Source organism: Thamnophis sirtalis, unplaced genomic scaffold (genome assembly GCF_051295495.1).
Source record: "Thamnophis sirtalis isolate CommonGarterSnake01/CBP01778 unplaced genomic scaffold, rThaSir2_p1.2 scaffold_7, whole genome shotgun sequence".
Lineage (NCBI taxonomy): Eukaryota > Metazoa > Chordata > Lepidosauria > Squamata > Natricidae > Thamnophis > Thamnophis sirtalis.
In genome coordinates, this window is record NW_028261387.1 from 48,418,734 (window position 1) to 48,438,235 (window position 19,502).

Consider the following 19,502-nt stretch of genomic DNA (forward strand, 5'->3'; position numbering starts at 1 on the left):
CAGGTAAGATAGTTCCATTTGCTACTATCCAGCAAAAGTACTTTTTTAATGCATGCTTTATCACAGCAAAAAAATAAAATAAAAATGTAAGTATTGTTTTGCATCATGAACAAAAGCTGCAGTGTCTGTAACCCTTGCTACAGCACTTTTATAGGTGTTACAAAAGGAAAAAAGCTATCTGTGATTGCCAAATGTGTATTAATTTATACCAGCAATTAAAGTACTGAGTCACACTTTGAATATACATGCATATCTTTCTCACACATTTTGTGAATCAAAACTGATAATCAGTTGAATATTAAAATTCAGTAAGAATGACAACACTAATTCCACAGTGACTGACAAGAAAGTGTGTGTGTGTGTGTGTGTGTGTGTGTGTGTGTGAGAGAGAGAGAGAGAGAGAGAGAGAGAGAGAGAGAGAGAGAGATATGGGGGGGGAGAGAGAATGTATCCAATAATACTGTCTCCCTTGTTGAAAAAAGAGAAAGAAATAAGAGCTAGGAATATGAATTCAGTTTTATAATTTTAAAAATATAATAGATGTTATATTTTTTAAAATATACTATTTCCTGATTTTTAAAATAATTCGAGAATTAGTTTGATCTTGAACAGGTGGCGCCACGCAAGAATTCAAACAATTTTAGCATTCTAGGCAAAACTCATTCATTTGCAGCTACCAGTATATGATAAAAACCATATGATTTGGAATCTGAGCCAGGATAAAGGTAGAGTCCAATGACCACCATCACTTATGGCATAAATCAGTGTTTCTCAACCTTGGCAAGTTGAAGATGTGTGGGCTTCAACTCCCAGAATTCTCCAGCCAGCTATTGACTGGGAAATTTTGGGACTTGAAATCTACACATCTTTAACTCACCGAGAAAAACTGGCATAAATGGCCAACATGGAATGCTTAGGTGTTTAGGGATTCCAACATATTTGAATAGCATCAGGTATGATAAAGCTGTTATAAACAATATTTTTCTGCGCCAGCAACCTATATTTCTTTGTCAAGTTTTATAATCAATATTGGTCAGAAAGCTGAAATCATAATTTTTCATTTTAAGCCTTTCATTAGAACATTTCATTTTCTGTTTGACTCCACTAATAAAAGAGACTTTAAGAAACAACTATATGAAAACCAGAGGGACGTGATGACTCAGTAGGTAAGACACTGAACTTGTCAATCCGAAAGGTCAACAGTTTGGCGGTTCGAATCCCTAGTGCCACGTAACGGAGTGAGCTCCCATTACTTATCTCAGCTTCTGCCAACCTAGCAGTTTGAAAGCATGTAAAAATGCAAGTAAAAAAAAATAGGAGCCACCTTTGGTGGGAAGATAACAGGGTTCTATGTGTTTAGTCATGCCAGCCACGTGAACTTCGGACAGTGCTGGCTCTTCAGCTTTGAAACCACGGAGATGAGCACCACGCCCTAGAGTTGGGAACTACTAGCACATATGTGCGAGGGGAACCTTTACCTTATATAAAAATTGAAATTAAAATATAAAACAAATATTCAAATTTAATGACAAATAACCATGATTTGCTAGAAACAGGAACTAATTACATGGTAATTGGGATGGAGGAAATGGGCAGAAAAGAAGATGAGACTTTGTTTCAGTAGTGTCCTAACCACAAACTGGATAAGTTGATGCAAAACATTTAGCCTGGGAAGCACCTTCAGAAAGAACCTTCTATAAACCAGGATAATAGCTGATACAATAGCAACAGCATAGCTTTTAGGAAAACATGATTAGACATGACAATAGATAAGATTTTATCATACCCTAGGATCTGACACACACCCCTTCAGAAGAACTGACAAGATTTTCCATTAACTAGATACACTCCGTGCAAAGTAAAGACATTGATGGGGCTAGGGAATGCTAAGTAGTTTATTTTATTTTTCTTTAGTGTGGATTAGATTTAGAGTTTTTAATTTGTTTTTGTTACTGCAAGACCTGGGGTAGCTCAAAGTAGAGAATGAGTTTCATTTTTTATCTTCAATGTTTCTGAATTGCCAGAAATAAAGTCATTTTATTTTCAAACTGCTAGATAGACATCAGAATGCAGAAATGCTGATAAACTAGGCCCTGGAATGCAAGAATCAGTCACCCAGGTCATAGTTGTCCTAAAGGTTATACCTTTTAGACATGTATAAATTAAGATGAAGTATCTGTGTTCCTTTAGATTTGGATAGATATAACCATGATGGTGAACCTATGGCACGCATGCCACAGGTGGCACGCAGAGCCATTTATCAGGGCACACAAGGCTTTGCCCTGTCAGCTGGCCAACATGCATGTGTGCACTGGCCAGCTGAGTTCAGCCTTTAAAGGCATTTTTCACTCTCCCCAGGCTCCAGAGGCTTTATAGGAGCCTGTGGAGGGCGAAAAGAGCCTCCCCACCTCCCTAGGGGCCCTCCGGAGGCTTCAGGAGCTTCCCTGAAGCCTCCAGAGCACAAAAAAATGGCCCTATGGGCAAACTGGAAGTTTGGGAACGGACTTCCTGTTTGCTTGTAGGGTTGGTTTAAGCCCTCCGGAAGCTTCAGGGACCTTCAGGCTTCCCTGAAGCCTCCGGAGGACTAAAAATGATAGTCCTAATCAAATGAAGTGATTTCCAGTTTGCTCGTAGGGTTGTTTTTTGCCCTCCAGAGGCTTCAGGGAAGCCACTTGAAGGTCCCTGAAGCCTCCGGAGGGCCTCGGGGGAGGGGGAGTGGGGGAGGCTGTTTTCATCCTTCCCAGGTTCCTCTAAAGCCTCTGGAGTCTGGGGAGAGCACAAAAAGCATGCAAAAAATGGGGGGGGAGCGCCTCTCATGCACGCATGCATACTTGGGGGTTGCACATTGCATTATGGGTGTGGCACGCCCATGCACGACCCCCCCCTGCGCTTCCCCCTTATGGCATACGAGCCAAAAAAGGTTCGCCATCGCTGGGCTATAACATCTTTGACAATTACAGTTGTTTCATAGTAATGAAAAATAGAACTTAACAGGGTTGCGGGATAACAGAGGTCCAGTTTCTAATAAAATATACCCGTTCATATTTTTCTGTGTTTAGAATGTCCAAAATTAATATATTTGCTGCAATCACGTTTTGAACAGTGAATATTTGCTCTGAGAGCTACTAATGGAATAGATAAGGAAAGTACATATGCCCAAGACAAATAATTCTTGGTTTCATAATTGGAAGGGGGTCAAAGAAACTGTATATGCTTTTAGAAGATTTAAACAAAACAGCATTCATATATTAGGTGAGATTGTAGCTTGACTATATTTCTTTTATAAAATATAATTGATTTGATTGGCAAATGCACTAAACCATAAATCTTGGTTTACAAATGAAGTGAGATGAATCAATACAATAGACTGAACCAAACACAAATTAGCCACATTTTATTTTAGTGTGTTGTATGATGGAAGGAAGTGCGACAATTCAACAACCCAAAAGTGAGAGGGACAGAGGCCCCAACCATCTAAGATACTGAGTTCTTGGAGATTACATGAGCCAATCGCACTTAGATTTATATATCGCTTTACAGTGCTTTACAACTCTCTCAAAGCTGTTTACAGAGTCAGCATATTGCCCTCAATAATTTGAGTCCTCATTTTACCTACCTAAGAAGGATGAAAGGCTGATTCAACCTTGAGCCTGGTGAGATTTGAAATGCCAAATTGTAGGCAGTTGGCAGTCAGCAGAAATAACCTGCAGTACTGCACTCTAACCACTGCACTACCATGGCTCAATGCTGATGAGGTGATTTACAATTCCCAGTAAAGCATCAGTGGTCATTGAATCTGAATTTGTTTTCTCAGCCCATGTCTAAAGGCTCTTATCATTTGGGCATATTTAAAAAATACACATGTTGCACTGTCACGTAGTTTAAATGCAAATCGGCAGCTAAAAAATAATGAACTAAAATAATATAGTCAAGAGTAGCTGCTGCAGCTCCCCAGCAAAGGCCACCTCTAATGCCCCTATTAAAAATTCCTGCTACTCTAATTAATGTCAAACTCTTGGGTCTCCCTGACATTTTCATTTCAGATTATGATGTCTCTGAGTTGCATTTTGTGGGAACTTAAACAATGGCCACTAGAACCAAAAGAATGGTGATATTGAGGACATTGTTACTAATCAGCAAATATACCTGCCAAGCACTGTGTCCCCTCCATTACCCCATTGGTGGAGTGGCCCTACATTGTGTTTAATTCTCCTTGGAACTTGGTTAGAACTTGGTATTATTTTTCTAATTTGGCTCAGGCACAGCACTAATTAAAGAACTGAAGGAAGGAACGCGCAACCTGTGAGAGTGTCTATTTTTAATGTGCCAGAATTAAAATAGAAAACATGATTTCATGATTCATAGCACTCTACATTTCTAATAAGTATATGGCCAGCCCTATTCTGGGTTCAGATTAATTATATTTGAAAACTGTTTCTCAATTTTATATATATCCATATTAGGACAAATGAGTGAAGGTGCACTATTGTTTGCTTTTATTCTTATCCTAATGCTCATTTATTCTGTCTCATGCATACTTTTACATATTTGCAGGTGCATTCATCCTGTGATGTGTATAATCTAAGGTACTGGGTTGCACATGGTATCAACTCTTTTTTTTTTACTGCTAAAATAAAACCTCTGATTAAAATCCTAAAAAGTTGGTGTTGCCGTTTCTTGCCATTTTGAGAGTAAACACATAAAAATGGTCAAATAAATAAATCAAATATATATTTACAGATGAAAGGAAAAGACCTAGAAATCACCTCCCAAGCCAAGAGAAACACAAAATTTTGACTTACCTAGATGAAGAACATGATCTCATCCAATCTACATTATAACCCACTTAAATTGCAAGCCTTAACCACTAAAAGGTTGCTCAGCTGTGCTGTAGTGTTAATAGTTATGATTACAGCAGATTCTACCCATTCCCTCTCCAGTTGCTATGTACCAATCTCTAGCCCAGTAGTTGTCTTGAAGTCTTGAAGAAATGTTATGATTTAAATCTTGAATCAAGTCTTGGGGGACCATGGCCACAAAAGGTATTTAAAGGGGTCCATCCTGAAGAAAAGATAGAGAGCCACTGCTATAGCCCATAACCAAGACAGTGGAAAAAGTCTTTGGTGTATTGAGTTTGATCACATTGTTTCAATAGGAATCTTTACTTCTGTTTTATATCTATTTTATCTCCAACCTTTCCATTGATCTCTTATTCCTCCTTCAGATCTGGTTTCTCCTGTGTTCTTACACAGAATTCTTTTATTCCATATGGTAGCTCATCATCATCATCATTCTAGTGTAGTTTCAATGGGAAGAATAATCTGGTGCTGTACATCTAGTAGATATGCCTTGTTTTCTTAGTTTGGATAATTAGTTTACTCAGTAATTAGCTTACTTGGTGACATAAACAGACACAAACACACTGTGGTCTCATTGCTTTTCTGTGTCTGTTTACAGCTCTGATATTGCTGCCATTTCATACCTACCTAGGAAATCAGAGATTTATAGGAACAATTATGGAGGATAGGATTCATATGAAAAGTGACAGTGATTTTTCTCTTTTGAGAATTCCTTATGGAGGCAGGCTATAGCAGGTCTTCCTCATATGGAAGAATGATACTTAAATTAAGTCTCATCTTCCCCGTTAGATGACAATTGTAATAGATGGGTAATAACATTTAAGAACTGGCAATAAATCAGTTCATTCAGTCTAGTTGAAGTGTATGAGGAATTCCTCAGGCCCTCTATGACCATGATCTATTATTATACACAGTGAACATGATAAAGGCCAAGAACAGTGGGCCTATAATTAAAAATCAGGCCATTTACTTTTGCTCTGTTGCCAAAACCATAGCAAAGTAATATTGCAGCTTTAATGCCTGTCATGCTATCCGGATTTTGCTTTTGGTGATACTAATAAGGAAGTGCATAGATTCAGGAAGACTGGTATATTAGTACTTATGCAAGCAGCTTCTTGACTTCTTTTTCACAGGAATATCACTATCAACCCTTCACTGGTTTATTAGCCAGTGGGTGTATTTTTCTGCATGGTTAATACATAATTGGGGACATGGATTATAGTGTATGTTAGTTGCTATACTTGCCATCATGATTAGGCATATACTATTTTAGGTATGCATGTTTCTTTACTTCATTTATATTCCTGAGAGCTACATGCTTTCTGCTCTGTATCTACCTACAATGTATATTGCTATGTCTGAGTATGCACATGTGTACTGCCAGGTGTGTTGCTCTCTCAATACATTTATGTATTTGCACATGGTTGTGACAACATATGAGGAATGCAGTCAGACATTTATTTTCAAGAGTGGCCTGGACTGTAGGTTTCTGATAACAGCAAATTCCCTGGAGGTGCAATTAGTTCCTCTGCAGTGAGCTTTTGTGACGATGTCAGAAGCTCTCATAACCATTTCAGCACAGAATCCAGTATCAGTTGAGCCTGCCAAATAAAAATCATCCCCCTTCTGCCCATGATTAAACTTCCGGAACTCCTGTTCCAAAGCAAGAGGAGCAGAAGTATTTGGGTTAATGAATTAATTTGGGTAATGGGTTCATCTCTTTCTTAAAGCAACCATTCTTGGCTGACTTAAGATATATTCTATCTAGTCTTCATTTCTAAACTGTTAGGTCAGTATAAATGAATTCTTGTCAACTCCCAGCTAAATTGCATAATAACCTTAAGGGTCTTCTAAGACTGCAGATAACAATCAGTGCCATAGGCACATTGCCAAGGCTCTAGGATTTGAATGTGTCTGTGTCACTTTCCAAGGGCTGCAGTTAAGCAATTCGTCTCATCTTTGTTCACTTCCTAGGATTTGTGCTTGTGTCATTTTGAATTCTGACAAATGGCTGATTTTGGGACCAAGAACATTTTGTAGCATGGATCGTATAACAATATAAAACTGAATCAGATTTCACATGATGTTGAAACAATATCTTTCACCAGTGAGGAAATGAAAAGGCGTGATATATGGAATCGATTCATACATGCAAAATCCATGTTCCCACCAATAGATAATATGGCATTTCTTAGCATGAAATATTTTCCCAGCGGAGGGTTTTTATATTGATAACAGTGTACTGATCTGGCATCTGTGGCATTTATTATATGCAGTCCATTCCTATTGCAAATGGAGATTCTCTTTATATTTCCTCACATAATATTGTGGTTATGGTGGAAGTCATCTGATTTGATATTTTTAAGAGCCGAGGTGGCGCAATGGTTAGAGTGCAGTACTGCAGGCCACTTCAGCTGACTGCTAACTGCAGTTCGGCGGTTCAAATCTCACCGGCTCAAAGGTTGACTCAGCCTTCCATCCTTCCGAGGTGGGTAAAATGAGGACTCAGACTGTGGAGGGTAATATGCTGACTCTGTAAACCACTTAGAGAGGGCTGAAAGCCCTATGAAGCGGTGTACAAGTCAAACTGCTATTGCCATTTCTATTGCTATTGCTATTGTATACAAAATAGAAACTAAGATTCAGTAGAGGCAAGAAATCCTGTGTTTTAATACAGTGGTTGGTGTTCAGAGGAAGAACAAATACACTTTCCCACAGTTTTCTTCTGCCTAATAGAAGGATCTGTGCTTTCTCTTAATCAGTCTTTCCTTTCATTGCCTTATCCTATGCATGGATGGGAGCATAGTCTTCCCATAAGATCAAGTTGCAGTTACTATAAAAACATCAAATTTAGGGCATTTGTAATCAAACATATTGAGATGAATTATGCAGGGGTCCAAGTTGGGGGAGGCTGGCCTAGAGCCAGGTTAAGTCCACCTTTCTTTCAGGATGACAGGAAATGTATGTGTTTATCTAAATAAATATTGATCATGCACAATGTTTGCCCAGCTCACCATCATCTGGAAAAGCTGTCTATACAGTAACAGGGATGGATTCTAGATGAATGATTAGCATAATTTTCTATATCTGAACACCCATATATCAGAATGGGTTTTAAAGGATTAATGGCATGGTGAAAAGAAATGTGTATTGTTTACGTAGAGATGGGAGGACAAGGAGGGTTAAATCTATCATTGTCTCTTTTTATTATTATTGAGAGCATTTTTTTAAATTCCAAATTGATTTGCTGCCTGAATTTAATTTGCTGCAGATAGAGATTGGACAAGCATTCTGGGACTGCAGAGAAAAAGGCAGATAATTCAGGCACAACAGAAAAGAGGGCAGGATTTGGTTATCTAAGAGAGAGAGAGTAATGTTGCTTTTCCCTATCTGGTTCTCTTCATTTTTCTCCTTTTCCATCTATCATCAACACTATAACCATAAACCTCTCATGTTTTGTCATTCAGTTGCAACCCTTATTCTCCGCTAAAACATCTGTTAAATATGCTGGATAGGGATGGTATTAAGGGAAGGCTGGCTTCTGCTATGATTATTATCCAAGTGAGGATGATTTGGAAGTGGCAGTATTACATGACAGCTACTTCAAAAAAGCTTGTTTTAACAGAATCTCTGATCTCACCTGAATAACAAGGGTTTAACTGAACATATGTTGGCCTTAACTCATGTAAATTGAAGGTTAAAACCAAACAACATAAAAAAATAAACTTGGCCGGGTTTTTTGCTTCTCTGCTATGTGTGATTTTTATCTTGGAGAAGCTGAAACTGATGGAGAAGCTGATGCTGATTCCAGGATTCTTCCTGGAAGAAAAGTAATTATCTCTTTTCCCTCCATGCATGATGTGTTCAATAATCTACTAGGTTAGCCTACTGAAATATATTCTGCTGCACACCGTCATTGGCTGAGGTTGTCTATGGCATATTATGGCATATTATGTAATGCAGGTCATATTTATGGCTTAGAATGAGGGTGGGCCATTTGCATCTCCAGAGTTAAACATGCCTCTGGAAACTAATCAAGAAGAGAAGCAACCTGGGATTGAGGAGAAATTTCCTAACAGTGAGGACAGTTAACCAGTGGAACAGTTTGCCTTCGGATGTTGTGGGTGCTGTTTCAGACCGGTTCAGGCGAACCGGTAGCTCTGATGATCAGGTGGAAGCAAACCAGTTCGCTCCAGCGATCAGGTGGGCCTGCCCTGCGTTTTACTGTTCTCAGCTGATTTGCGAGGCAGACCAGATTGCCATGTCTCAGCTGTCTTACTCCCCCAGCAGTAACGTGGAAGGTACGTTTTCTTAAAACTGTGCACATTTGCGCAAAGGGCGCGATCACCGAACTGGTTGTCAAACCGGCAGGATCCCACCACTGGCTTCCTCACTGGAGGTTTTTAAGAAGAGACTGGACAGTCGCTTGTCTGAAATAGTATAGGATCTTCTTTGAGCAGGGGGCTGGACTAGAAGACCTCCGTCTCTTCCAACTCTAATCCCCATTGTCAGTGGAGACAGCAGTCATGAATGGGTTAACTCTGTTATCATCCAATGGGACTGAGTCTGAAGATTTCCATATCCCACCTTCTTCACTGGCCTCATATTAAAAATACCAAAAAAATTAACTTTCACTGGCCTTCTCCCTTGGCTTCTTTTAATTTAGATCGGGCAAGCTCAGGGAAGCCCTAAGAGCCAGAGGAGCCTTGCAGAGTTGAGGGCTTTGCTGTTGGGTAGTTTCTGTCTCCCCCCCCACACACCCAACCTCCCTCTATTTTCGATCATTTGGAGAGGGTGAGTACCAGAGGCGTTGGAGAGCCCAGGTGAACGGCATCGTGGGGGCGTGTCCCTGCAACTCAGGCTTAGCTCTGTGCGGCTTTTAGAACTGCCGGTGGAGCTTTCTTCTGGCAGCCGCCATTTTAAGTGCTTTACGGTTGCGGCCGCCATTTTGTTTTGGCATGAAAAGCACCCGGACATGGGGGATGTTGGCAGGTGTCCCCTTCGGTGTCAGAGTCCTGGTGAACTCTGCCATCGGTATCCTTCAGGCCTGCAGATGAGTGCGGCCCTGGGAAGCCTCCCTGCACCTCTGCAGACAAGTTTCCTGAGGCTACTGTGCAGCTTAAGTTGGTTAGTTCCGCAGTGGAGCTTCAGCCACCTGCCACCACAGCTGGACCCCAGGTGAGCCAGCGACTGTTGCCTGCGGGTGGAGAACTCCAGCACCAGGCATCTGCAAGACCAGGTAAGTATGGCTGCATCACGAGGGTCTTTGGGGGAGGTGATTTCCACTCTCCCCCCTCTGGAGGAGGCTGTTGCTGGGCCTTTGGGGGCCCCACCCACTAGGAAGAGGGCTGTCCCCCTCCCATAGCTGGGCATTCCAAGAAGGCCTCTAAGGCAACACAATTGGCAGAGGAGATGAGACAGTGGGCCCTGGATCATGAATTTGCCAGGGCACAGAAGGAAGTTGAACAATGTGCCTCCCAACTTACTGTGCAGGCCCTAATTCATTCTCAGCCCCCTGAAGAGGCTTCTGTAACCCCTGATCCTCTTCTGCCCCCAGATCTGCCTCCAGACAGTGGGGAGGAGGGTTCCCTTTCAGAACAAGAGGAATGTGAGGTCACCTCTGATTCCCCCAGGAGCAGTCCTTGCCAGGCTGTGACGGCCATCCCCTCCATTGGGATCCAGCCAGGGTCTCAGCCCGACATGGCTGCCATTATTTTGGAGGCTATTCGCCAAGGTATAGAGGCTGGGCTGATGCAGGCCTCTCTCTCAGGCCTCTGGCCACAGCAAGTCATTGTGGGGGAAGAAGAAGAAGAAGAAGAGGAAGAAGAGGAAGAAGAGGAGGAGGAAGAAGAAGAAGAAAAAAAGTTTTTCTGCAAGGGCTCAATCTGAACCAGAGCATCCCCCCAGATCCCCTAGTCAGTCATCTTCTTCAGGGGAGGATGAGTACAGCCAAAGGGGTTTGGAGATGTCTGCTGACCAAGGTCTCGAGCCTGACCAGCCTGCCTTTGTGAGGCTCTTTAAGCCGGTTCTCTTTAAGTCACTCCTGTTTAAGTCATGCAGAGTAACTGCCTTAGATGAGTCTCTGGTGCCTCCGGCCCCAGGGGGCAATACTGTTCCATTACTTCTGGAACTAGAAGTCCCCAAAGAGGTGATGCCAGACCCTAAGTTATTCCTAGATGTAGTTCAGCATCAGTGGGCCTCCCCTGGGTCAGGCCCATTTCCCAACTCTAATGATAAAAGGTTTTACAACGTTGGGCCCAAGTTGAATAAAGCGCTAGAGGTCCCCACGGTTGATGCACCAATTGTGGCCATTTTGGCTGCATCTGCAGTCACAAGTAGTCCGGCAGAGTCCTTCCGTCCTGAGGTTAAGAGGGCGGAACAGGCACTGGTTAAGGGTCACCAATCAGCTGCATGGGCCATCAAGGCCTCTACTGCTTCTTCTTTCTTTGGTAGAGCAGCTCTCAAATGGCTTAAGAGGTTGCAGCATAGGATCCCTACAAACGATTCTAGGACACATCAGGACTTTAATAAGATAAAGGCTGCTATGGAGTTTGTGGCAGATGCCTCACTTAACGCCTCTCAATTCACGTCCAATTCCATGGCTGCCTCCATTGCCACAAGGCGTCTACTTTGATTGAGGCAGTGGCAGGCTGATGCTAAACACATGTGGAGCCTTGCATTAGTCCCCTATTCAGGTCATCAGCTCTTTAGTCCTCCCATGGAGCTGCTGTTAGTGGAATCCAAAGACAAAAAGAAAGTCTTACCTTCCCAGTTTAAGAAATCTGACAAGAAATCTTCTATCTCTTACAGGAGGTTGCCCTTTAATGGTGATGGAGGAGGCTTTTCCTCCCCTCACTCCCAATGTCAGTTCAGCCCACCTCAGAACCAGCGACCCCAACAGGACACATCAAATAAAGGGGGTCAGCGTTATCAGGCCGGAGGATCCTTCCAAGGTGGGGCTAACCGTCCCTACCAGCGTCAGAAATTACTGCCTAATGACGTTTTCCATCGGGGGCCGATTGGCCTTTTTTTGCCCACCGATGGGAGGCAATACCTTAGACGCTTGGGTCAGGGAGACGGTGTCAAACAGCCTCTCCCTCGAGTTTCTCTCCTATCCCCTGAGGTTTTTTGGAACATGCCTGGTGTCTTGGGGTGTGGGCTGAAGGCCTTTGTTGGAACAAGCAATTCAATTCCTCCTGGACCACCAGGCAATTCCAGCTGTTCCAGTAGATCAGAGGAGACAGGGGTTTTATTCCCTTCTGTTCATAGTTCTGAAAGCCATTCTTGACCTAAAATGATTGAACCACCACATGGCGTATCAGCACTTCAAGTTGTGACCATTGCACACTACCATGGGAAGTGTCCAGAGGGACAACTTCCTCACCTGAGTGGATCCGATTCCTTACCAGGTGAGGCAGGACCTTCAGCTGGTCCTCCAGCTATTAAGAGACCATGGATTTTCCATCAACCTGGACAAAAGTCACATCTCTCCCACCATCTGGATTCTCCATCTGGGGGCAATCATAGATGCCAGGGGGGAAAGGTCTGCCTTTCACAGGAATGCCTGACCAGTCTGAGATCGATGACGTCATACGTCATGAAGCGACGACAGGTGTTGCTGGTTGTGCTCTCTCTACTGCTGGAGAGGATGGTGTCCTACTTCCACATCATGCCATGGGCGAGACTGCACAGCCGGCTACTCCAGTGCTTCCTCCTTCACCATCAGTGGGCAGACAGAGTCTGCTCGTCTGTGAGGGTGGTCCTGATGTTGGCAGTGCGCGATTCTATGAGATGGTAGATATCATCAGCGAATTAACAGGGGGCCTTGTTCCTAGAGCTGGCCCAGATCACAGTGACTACAGGTGCCAGCCTGTCGGGTTGGGGTGCGCACCTTCAATCAGACATCGCCGAGGGTCTCTGGTCCCCGTCAGACAGCCAACACAGCAGGGTGGCCTGATGGCCTTCTCTACACATTTTCTCCCATTCCTCTCATTCAGTGGGTGGTGCGGAAGATGCTAGGGGAGGAAGCTGAGCTCATCCTTCTTGCTCTGGCCTGACCGTGCCACCCCTGGTTTGTATACCTGAAGGCAGTGGCCCCGTCTTGTCATCTGCCATTGTCGCCGGATGTCCTCAGGCAAGGAACTCTTCTTCATTTGGATAAAGTTGACCACTTGGCAATTGAGCAGCATGGCTTGATTGGGACATTTGTCTCCTCAGGTGGTGGCAACGATTCAAGCGTCTCATTGTCCGTCCATGATCTGTATTTATGATGCAACCTGGAAAGCGTTTTTCTTGTCATGTGCAGGCAAGAACATGTCAGCAGCCCGAGCGCCATTACATCATGTATTGGACTTTCTACAAGAGGGCTTGGACAAGGGCCTATCGCCCAACATGCTGTGATGCCAAGTGGCGGTCCTCTCATCCATCTTGACTTACAGGGACTTTACATCCTTATCACAAAATCCCTTGATTCATCATTTTTTGTGAGGAGCTTTGAATCTACAGCAGTCCATAATTCATTGCTATCCAATCTGGGACCTTCCCAAGGTCCTCCTGACATTGACAGGTTCTCCTTTTGAACCACTGGATGACACCTGCCTGAGATACCTGTCCTTTAAAGTTTTATTCCTCGTAGCCATTACATCGGCCAGGAAGGTTTCTGAGTTGGTGGCACTATCAGTGCGCTAGAACTTGTATGTGTTTCATAATGACAGGGTGGTCTTGAGACTTGACCCCTTCTTTGTGCCTAAGGTCAACATATGTTTCCATAGGGCACAGGAGCTGGTGCTCTCGAACTTTTGTCCATCTCCTACCCACAGACTTGAAAGACAGTGGCATAAACTAGACATGAGATGGGCCCTTTGGATTTACATTCACTGCAATTCATTGATATGATGCACAGAGGCGTTGTTTGTGTCTTACCAACCGACTTCCTTGGAACTTAAAACATTGTCCGCTACACTGTATTGGTGGATCAAGCCTGCATTACTAAGCCATACGAATTGCAACTGCAGTTGGTTCCAGATCGTATCTTGGCATACTCGACAAGGAGTACAGTGATTTCAGCTACCTGGGCCACTGATGGCTCTCTTGAGGAAGTTTGTCATGTGGTCACCTGGGCATCCCCGTCGCCATTCATCTGCCACTACAAAATTGACACTTACGCATCGGCGGATGCAGCTTTTGGCAGACGGGTTCTGCAGCGGTTGCGTGAGCCAAGGTGGCGCAGTGGTTAAATGCAGCACTGCAGGCTACTGCTAGATCAGCAGGTCAGCGGTTCAAATCTCACCGGCTCAGGGTTGACTCAGCCTTCCATCCTTCCGAGGTGGGTAAAATGAGGACCCAGATTGTTGGGGGCAATATGCTGACTCTCTGTAAACCGCTTAGAGAGGCCTGAAAGGCCTATGAAGCGGTATATAAGTCTACTGCTATTGCTATTGCTATAAGTGAGGCTCAAGAAATTTCGGCCCAGTCGCAGGCCCACCCGTAGCGACAGTACTAGCTTTCGTATGTCCCATTCATGACTGCTGTCTCCACCAACAATGGAGATTGGGCGTTGGTTTACCTGATATGCTCAATCTCTGGGAAGGTGCAGACAGCAGTCATCCCCACCCTATGAAGAGGTCCGGTCCGACAGTTGGAGGAGTTCTTCGGTGATACCATAGCACGTCAGTCTGCGGATCACATTCATCATAAAAGCTGGTGAGGCCAGTGAAGAAGGCGGGATATGCAAATCTTCAGACTCAATCCCATTGGATGATAACAGAGTTAACCCATTCATGACTGCTGTCTCCACCTTCCCAGAGATTGAGCATATCAGGTAAGCCAACACCCATTCTGATTCTGATCTTGGAGCTCTCATTATCCAGAGCTTCTCCAAGGTGGTCAGGATCAAAGTTTCAACAAGTTTGCCTTGTTTGATAGTTTGCCTTAAGAGAATGAAAGTAACAATATCAATCCAATAAAATAAGGGAAAAATAAAGAAATTGCCCAAGTTAGATCTATTCTTCCTAGAAGCAAAATAAACCCATCTAAATCCTCCTGAAACTCCCAAAATATAACCAAATATTTTGGACATGTCATTCGAATGACATGATGTCATCTGCCTTAGTCTCTGGCTATAAAAATGTTCTTTACCTTATTTATCAAGCCACTGTAAAACAAATTATGAATTAATGCAAATGGAGAATTCAGCTACACACACACACACAAACACACACACACACCTATACTGCAGGCAAAATCTTCTTTCAATATCAGCCTAATCAAATTTGTTGCATTCAATTGAGTTTAAAATTGTTCATAATGTGCTGAAAAAATCTGGGTAACTACAAAACAATATGAAAAAGATACCGAATGCTTCACGTGTTTGCATCCCACATCCAGCATTCCTATTTGTCTTGAACTATAAGAAATATTCTAATCTTCTCCAATTAGCAAACTCTAATTACAATTTGATTGTATCATTTTGAATTTAAGACAATTTCAACATTCTGTAGGAATTTTAATGTTAAGGAAAAGATTTCCCTGAGAATACTTTGCAATGAAATTGAAATTGCTCAAAAGCCTGGCAAAGGGCCAATTCTAGTAAGTTTTCCCAGCAATTTTCTTGTTTGTGTCATGTGACCTGCTACTGAAGATATCACAAAATATTTATGGAGTATTGAAAGCTAATAAAAGTGCACAGCAGTTCTATTTAGGAATCTTGCTTACACTGTGTATATTTCTGTCATGTACAATTATTTTTTGTAACTGCTGAAATATCTTCTCTTTATGAAGTGTTTCTTATTTAGCAGATGTTTTCAGAAAATCAGAACAAGTTCTTCAGGTTTTACTTTTAAGCTTTACAATCTGACATGGTGGCATGTAATTAATTATGCCTGGGAACTGTAGAAATGCAGAAAGACCTTATGTCCCTAGATTTGTCTCCTGCTGAGAGAAAATGATTGAAAAGGGGGATGTGATGGATAAATAAAAAAAATATTTCAGAACATGGTGCTGTTTAAGACAAAAGGTGGAAGGTTCACATAAATGGGAAGATAATAGAAAACCATGTGTCTCCCAGAAGGCCTCTGCTTGTTTCCAGGTAATGTTTCTCTTACATATTTGTGTTGTTTCCTTGCAGCGCATGAGGTCTGGTCCTGTTGGCAGAGCGGCTGACCCCTTGGTGATAAATAACCAGGGCCGCAAACAATGTCAACTTCCTGTGATGAGTCTGTGGCATCCGTTGAAGAAGTAACTGACAGCTTCTGGGAGGTAAGGACTTCTCCTTGGCATGATAGAAATGTTCATGATTGGCTGACCTAGGAGTGATTTGACTTAGTAAGAGCCAGCCAAATGCAAAAGAGTTTTTTTACCCCTGAGGATGCTGAGGTCACTTCAAAAAGTAAATATGTTTAGAAAGCTTCCATGAGAAGGTTCCAAGATTCTATGAGATTTTTTAATATTTCTTCCCCTGATATCAGAGCAGTGTAACTTCCACAGAAAAAAAAAATCTAAAGTCCTTGCCTGTTTCCTCCAGAAGCTTTCTAGAGAAGTCCTTGCTGATATCAGAACTAGAGGAGATGCCAAAAAAAAGCTGTTTCAGGACAACTTTTTGACTTCTGTCTGATCAGCATGTTAAATATGATATTCAAGAAGCTGGCATTAATAAATTACTTTTCTTTGTAGTGAGAAAGAGATCTCATAAACAGATACTTTAAAATGATTCAGGAAAACAGTTCATCAGATCATCAGGCTACAAACATTTATCTGCCCTGCTGAGGTTTAAAGTGGGTTAAATATACCCTGTTTTCCTGAAAATAAGACCTAACAGGAAAATAAGTCCTAGAATGATTTTTCAGGATGTTTGTAATATAAGGCCTACCCCCAAAATAAGATCCAGTTAAGATTGTCAGCCAGATGGATGCATTTAGTACCGTATTTCCCTATAAATAATACCTACCCAGAAATAAGCCCTAATCCATCTCTTGGAACAAAAATTAATATGACCCAGTCTTATTTTTGGGGAAACATGGTACCAAAGCCTTTGATAGTAGAGTATTTCTCAAATGAAAGTTGACTTGCACCATCAGCATCCAGGTGTTGGCATACAATTGTTTCTTTTTAAAACAGATGTTCCAAAACTACATATTCAGTCCACTGAAATATATGTCAAAATGACAAACATCATTATTGAGAAGGATTTTAGAAATTGTATTATGACAACAATAACAATTTTTATCTATGGCCATTAATTTATGAAATACTTTCATAGGATTTCTATCTTAAAAGATAATATACTTTAATAATTATAATAAATTAGTGATAAATAATTTTGCTGGTCAAAAAGGAGAGCATATTCACCATTTAGGGAGCGGGATGTTGTAAATTTAGGCTTACTAAAAGTTACCATATTTTGGGGGTATAAGATGCACCTTTTTCTCTCAAAAAAGAGGGTGAAAATCTGGGTGCATCTTATACACTGAATACAGCATTTTTTTGCCTCCCAAAACCCCGTCCCTTTGCAAAAATGGTTGTGCTTAGCCTTTAGGAGGCTTCCAGAATGCTCCTGAGGAGGGCAAAAATGAGCAAAAAATGGGCTGTTTCTTGCTCGTTTTTGCCCCAGCCCCCAGGAGCATTCTATAAGCCGCCTAAAGGTACTGCATGCCCTTTTTTGACAAAAAACGGGGCCGTTTTTGCAAAAAACAGGGCGTTTTAAGGTCTGCAGAGTGCAAAACCTTTTTTTTAATTTGACTCTTCAAAATCTTGGTGTGTCTTATATTCCAGTACATCTTATATTCCCAAAAATACAGTATGTTGTAGTTGCTAAAAAATAAGCACATTGGCTTTGCTCTCATTCTTAGTCATCCTAATTTGCCAGGTAGCCAAACCTATTTGGCTGGTTTAAAATACAACAATGTCATATTCATGGAATGATTTCTGATAAAGTGGAATCATAGTGATGAAAGAGCAAAAAGTTAAGGCTAATTAGATGAGAATGGCACAGTGACAGATTGCATAATCATTGTGAGCACATACATTCCCCTCCTATTTTTCAGGAGAGGAATCAGGAAATGTATTCTTTATCTCCAAATATGCCTTTCATGCTGAAAAGGGAATTGTTAAAATTTAGCACTGCACTATGGCAGAGCTCTAAGTCATTACAATAATTGCAAAATGTCCCAGAGCTGTATCAGCTGGCAGATTCTGAGGCTCTTCCTTATAAGCCTTCTGATTCCTTCCCAGTATTTGTGCAAATGCAGCAAATTTATCAAGTATTGTTGTTTGAAAGAAAGAATCAGACTCAGAATTTTCTATAAAGAGGCAGAGGTATACCCATGGCAATCACATTTTCAAGAGTTTTCCCCTCTTTCAAAATCAAATGCCCCCTTTTCTCCCCCACCTTTCCTGTTCCCCAGCCTCTGGTGCATATGCTTCCTGCAGGGTACATTTTCCCCTTCCCTGATGCCCTGAGCCAACATGGCCTCCAGGATGATTCCTGGAACTACAGCCAGTCACTTATTCCAGGCAACTATTCATGTGTCTGCCAGGTGGGGAATTATAAGCGGACAGTGAAGCGGATTGATGATGGATATCGGCTTTGCAATGATCTGATGAACTGTGTCCATGAACGGGCCAAGATTGAGAAGGCGTATGCTCAGCAGCTGGTTGATTGGGCCAAGAGGTGGAGGCAACTGATAGAAAAAGGTATTTCTAAGTCTTTCCTTGTAATAACGTAGAAGAGTAGGCTGGGAGCTTTTTCAAAGGCAAAAGGGGGACGGAATTACAATCTGCACAACTATATTGGTTTAATCTGGACAATATTGGGAGAGGGAGACCCCAAGGAGTTTTTTCTTCAGTTACTTTCATTTACTTTAAAAGGAAAGCATGGCTGTTCATAAATTGCTGTTATCCTATATTTGAAATTTCCAAGTTTCCTTAAAGGCAGTTTTGTGGGCCTTTCTAGACAATTACTTCTTAATTTTGACAGGTGTAACTTCCAGATAAAAGTGTGTCCAAGACTATTGCAATAAAAAAAATCAAATTTAAAAATAGTATGTGCACTAATATATTTATTAAGCCATTCAATAAAAATGAGCCAGAGCACCACTAAAAGTTCATAAGTTTTGCGTGGTAAATATTGCACTTCAATTAAATGCATGCTTATTAAGAAGCTAATGCAGTTCAGTGGAACCTCCTTGCACTATATATATATATATATATAGTGTGTGTGTGTGTGTGTTTGTTTTGTTTTTATTTGTGCTGATAAATAAATAAAGGGAGACTAGTATAGATCTATATATATAATCTTCTTGTAAATATATTGCAGTTCATATCCAATACCAGTGGGGTATCCTATTCTACATGATGAAGGCATAATGAAAGGGAGCAGGGTTACAGGCATTTATTTTGTTCAGGTGATTGAATATGTATGAGCAAACTGGTGTCTTCCAAGCTTTTACACCTTTAACACCGATCAGATCTGACCGCATGATCGATGGCAAGGGGCTATGTATTTTCTAATCCAAAACATCTGGAGGGCAGCAGGTTGCCAATGTTAGCTTCATAAACAACAGGCTCTTGCAATTGCTTTGAGGACTGAGGAACTGAGTCTTGGGAAGAGTGAGTATTTAACCATCTGCCATTACCACTGCTTCAGTT

The 19,502-nt window shown here is 41.8% G+C and overlaps 2 protein-coding genes across 4 annotated transcripts in view; both read left to right on the forward strand.

The window, feature by feature from the left end:
- The window catches only part of PACSIN1 (protein kinase C and casein kinase substrate in neurons 1), a 67,113-nt gene that overhangs the window by 33,474 nt on the left and 14,137 nt on the right, over positions 1-19,502 (forward strand). For all 3 annotated transcript variants that reach the window (XM_087719935.1, XM_014051758.2, XM_014051759.2), the window contains exons 2-3: positions 15,985-16,115; positions 18,392-18,548. In XM_087719935.1, the coding sequence (XP_087576061.1) occupies positions 16,053-16,115; positions 18,392-18,548 (220 nt within the window). In that variant the 5' untranslated portion in view covers positions 15,985-16,052. The remainder of the gene's footprint in view (positions 1-15,984; positions 16,116-18,391; positions 18,549-19,502) is intronic.
- On the forward strand, positions 9,121-11,493 carry LOC148044645 (uncharacterized). Its single transcript, XM_087720770.1, has 4 exons — positions 9,121-9,160; positions 9,952-10,098; positions 10,417-10,593; positions 10,793-11,493. Exons 1-4 carry the CDS (start codon positions 9,121-9,123, stop codon positions 11,491-11,493), a joined length of 1,065 nt encoding a protein of 354 aa, XP_087576896.1.

Excerpts from the sequence above, each read along its gene's own strand:
- LOC148044645 (XM_087720770.1), top strand. The coding sequence starts at position 9,121 with ATGTCTCAGCTGTCTTACTCCCCCAGCAGTAACGTGGAAG. Across the intron at positions 9,161-9,951 it reads CCCCAGCAGTAACGTGGAAG|ACAAGTTTCCTGAGGCTACT; the intron begins GTACGTTTTCTT and ends GCACCTCTGCAG. Across the intron at positions 10,594-10,792 it reads TTTGGAGGCTATTCGCCAAG|GGGAGGATGAGTACAGCCAA; the intron begins GTATAGAGGCTG and ends CATCTTCTTCAG.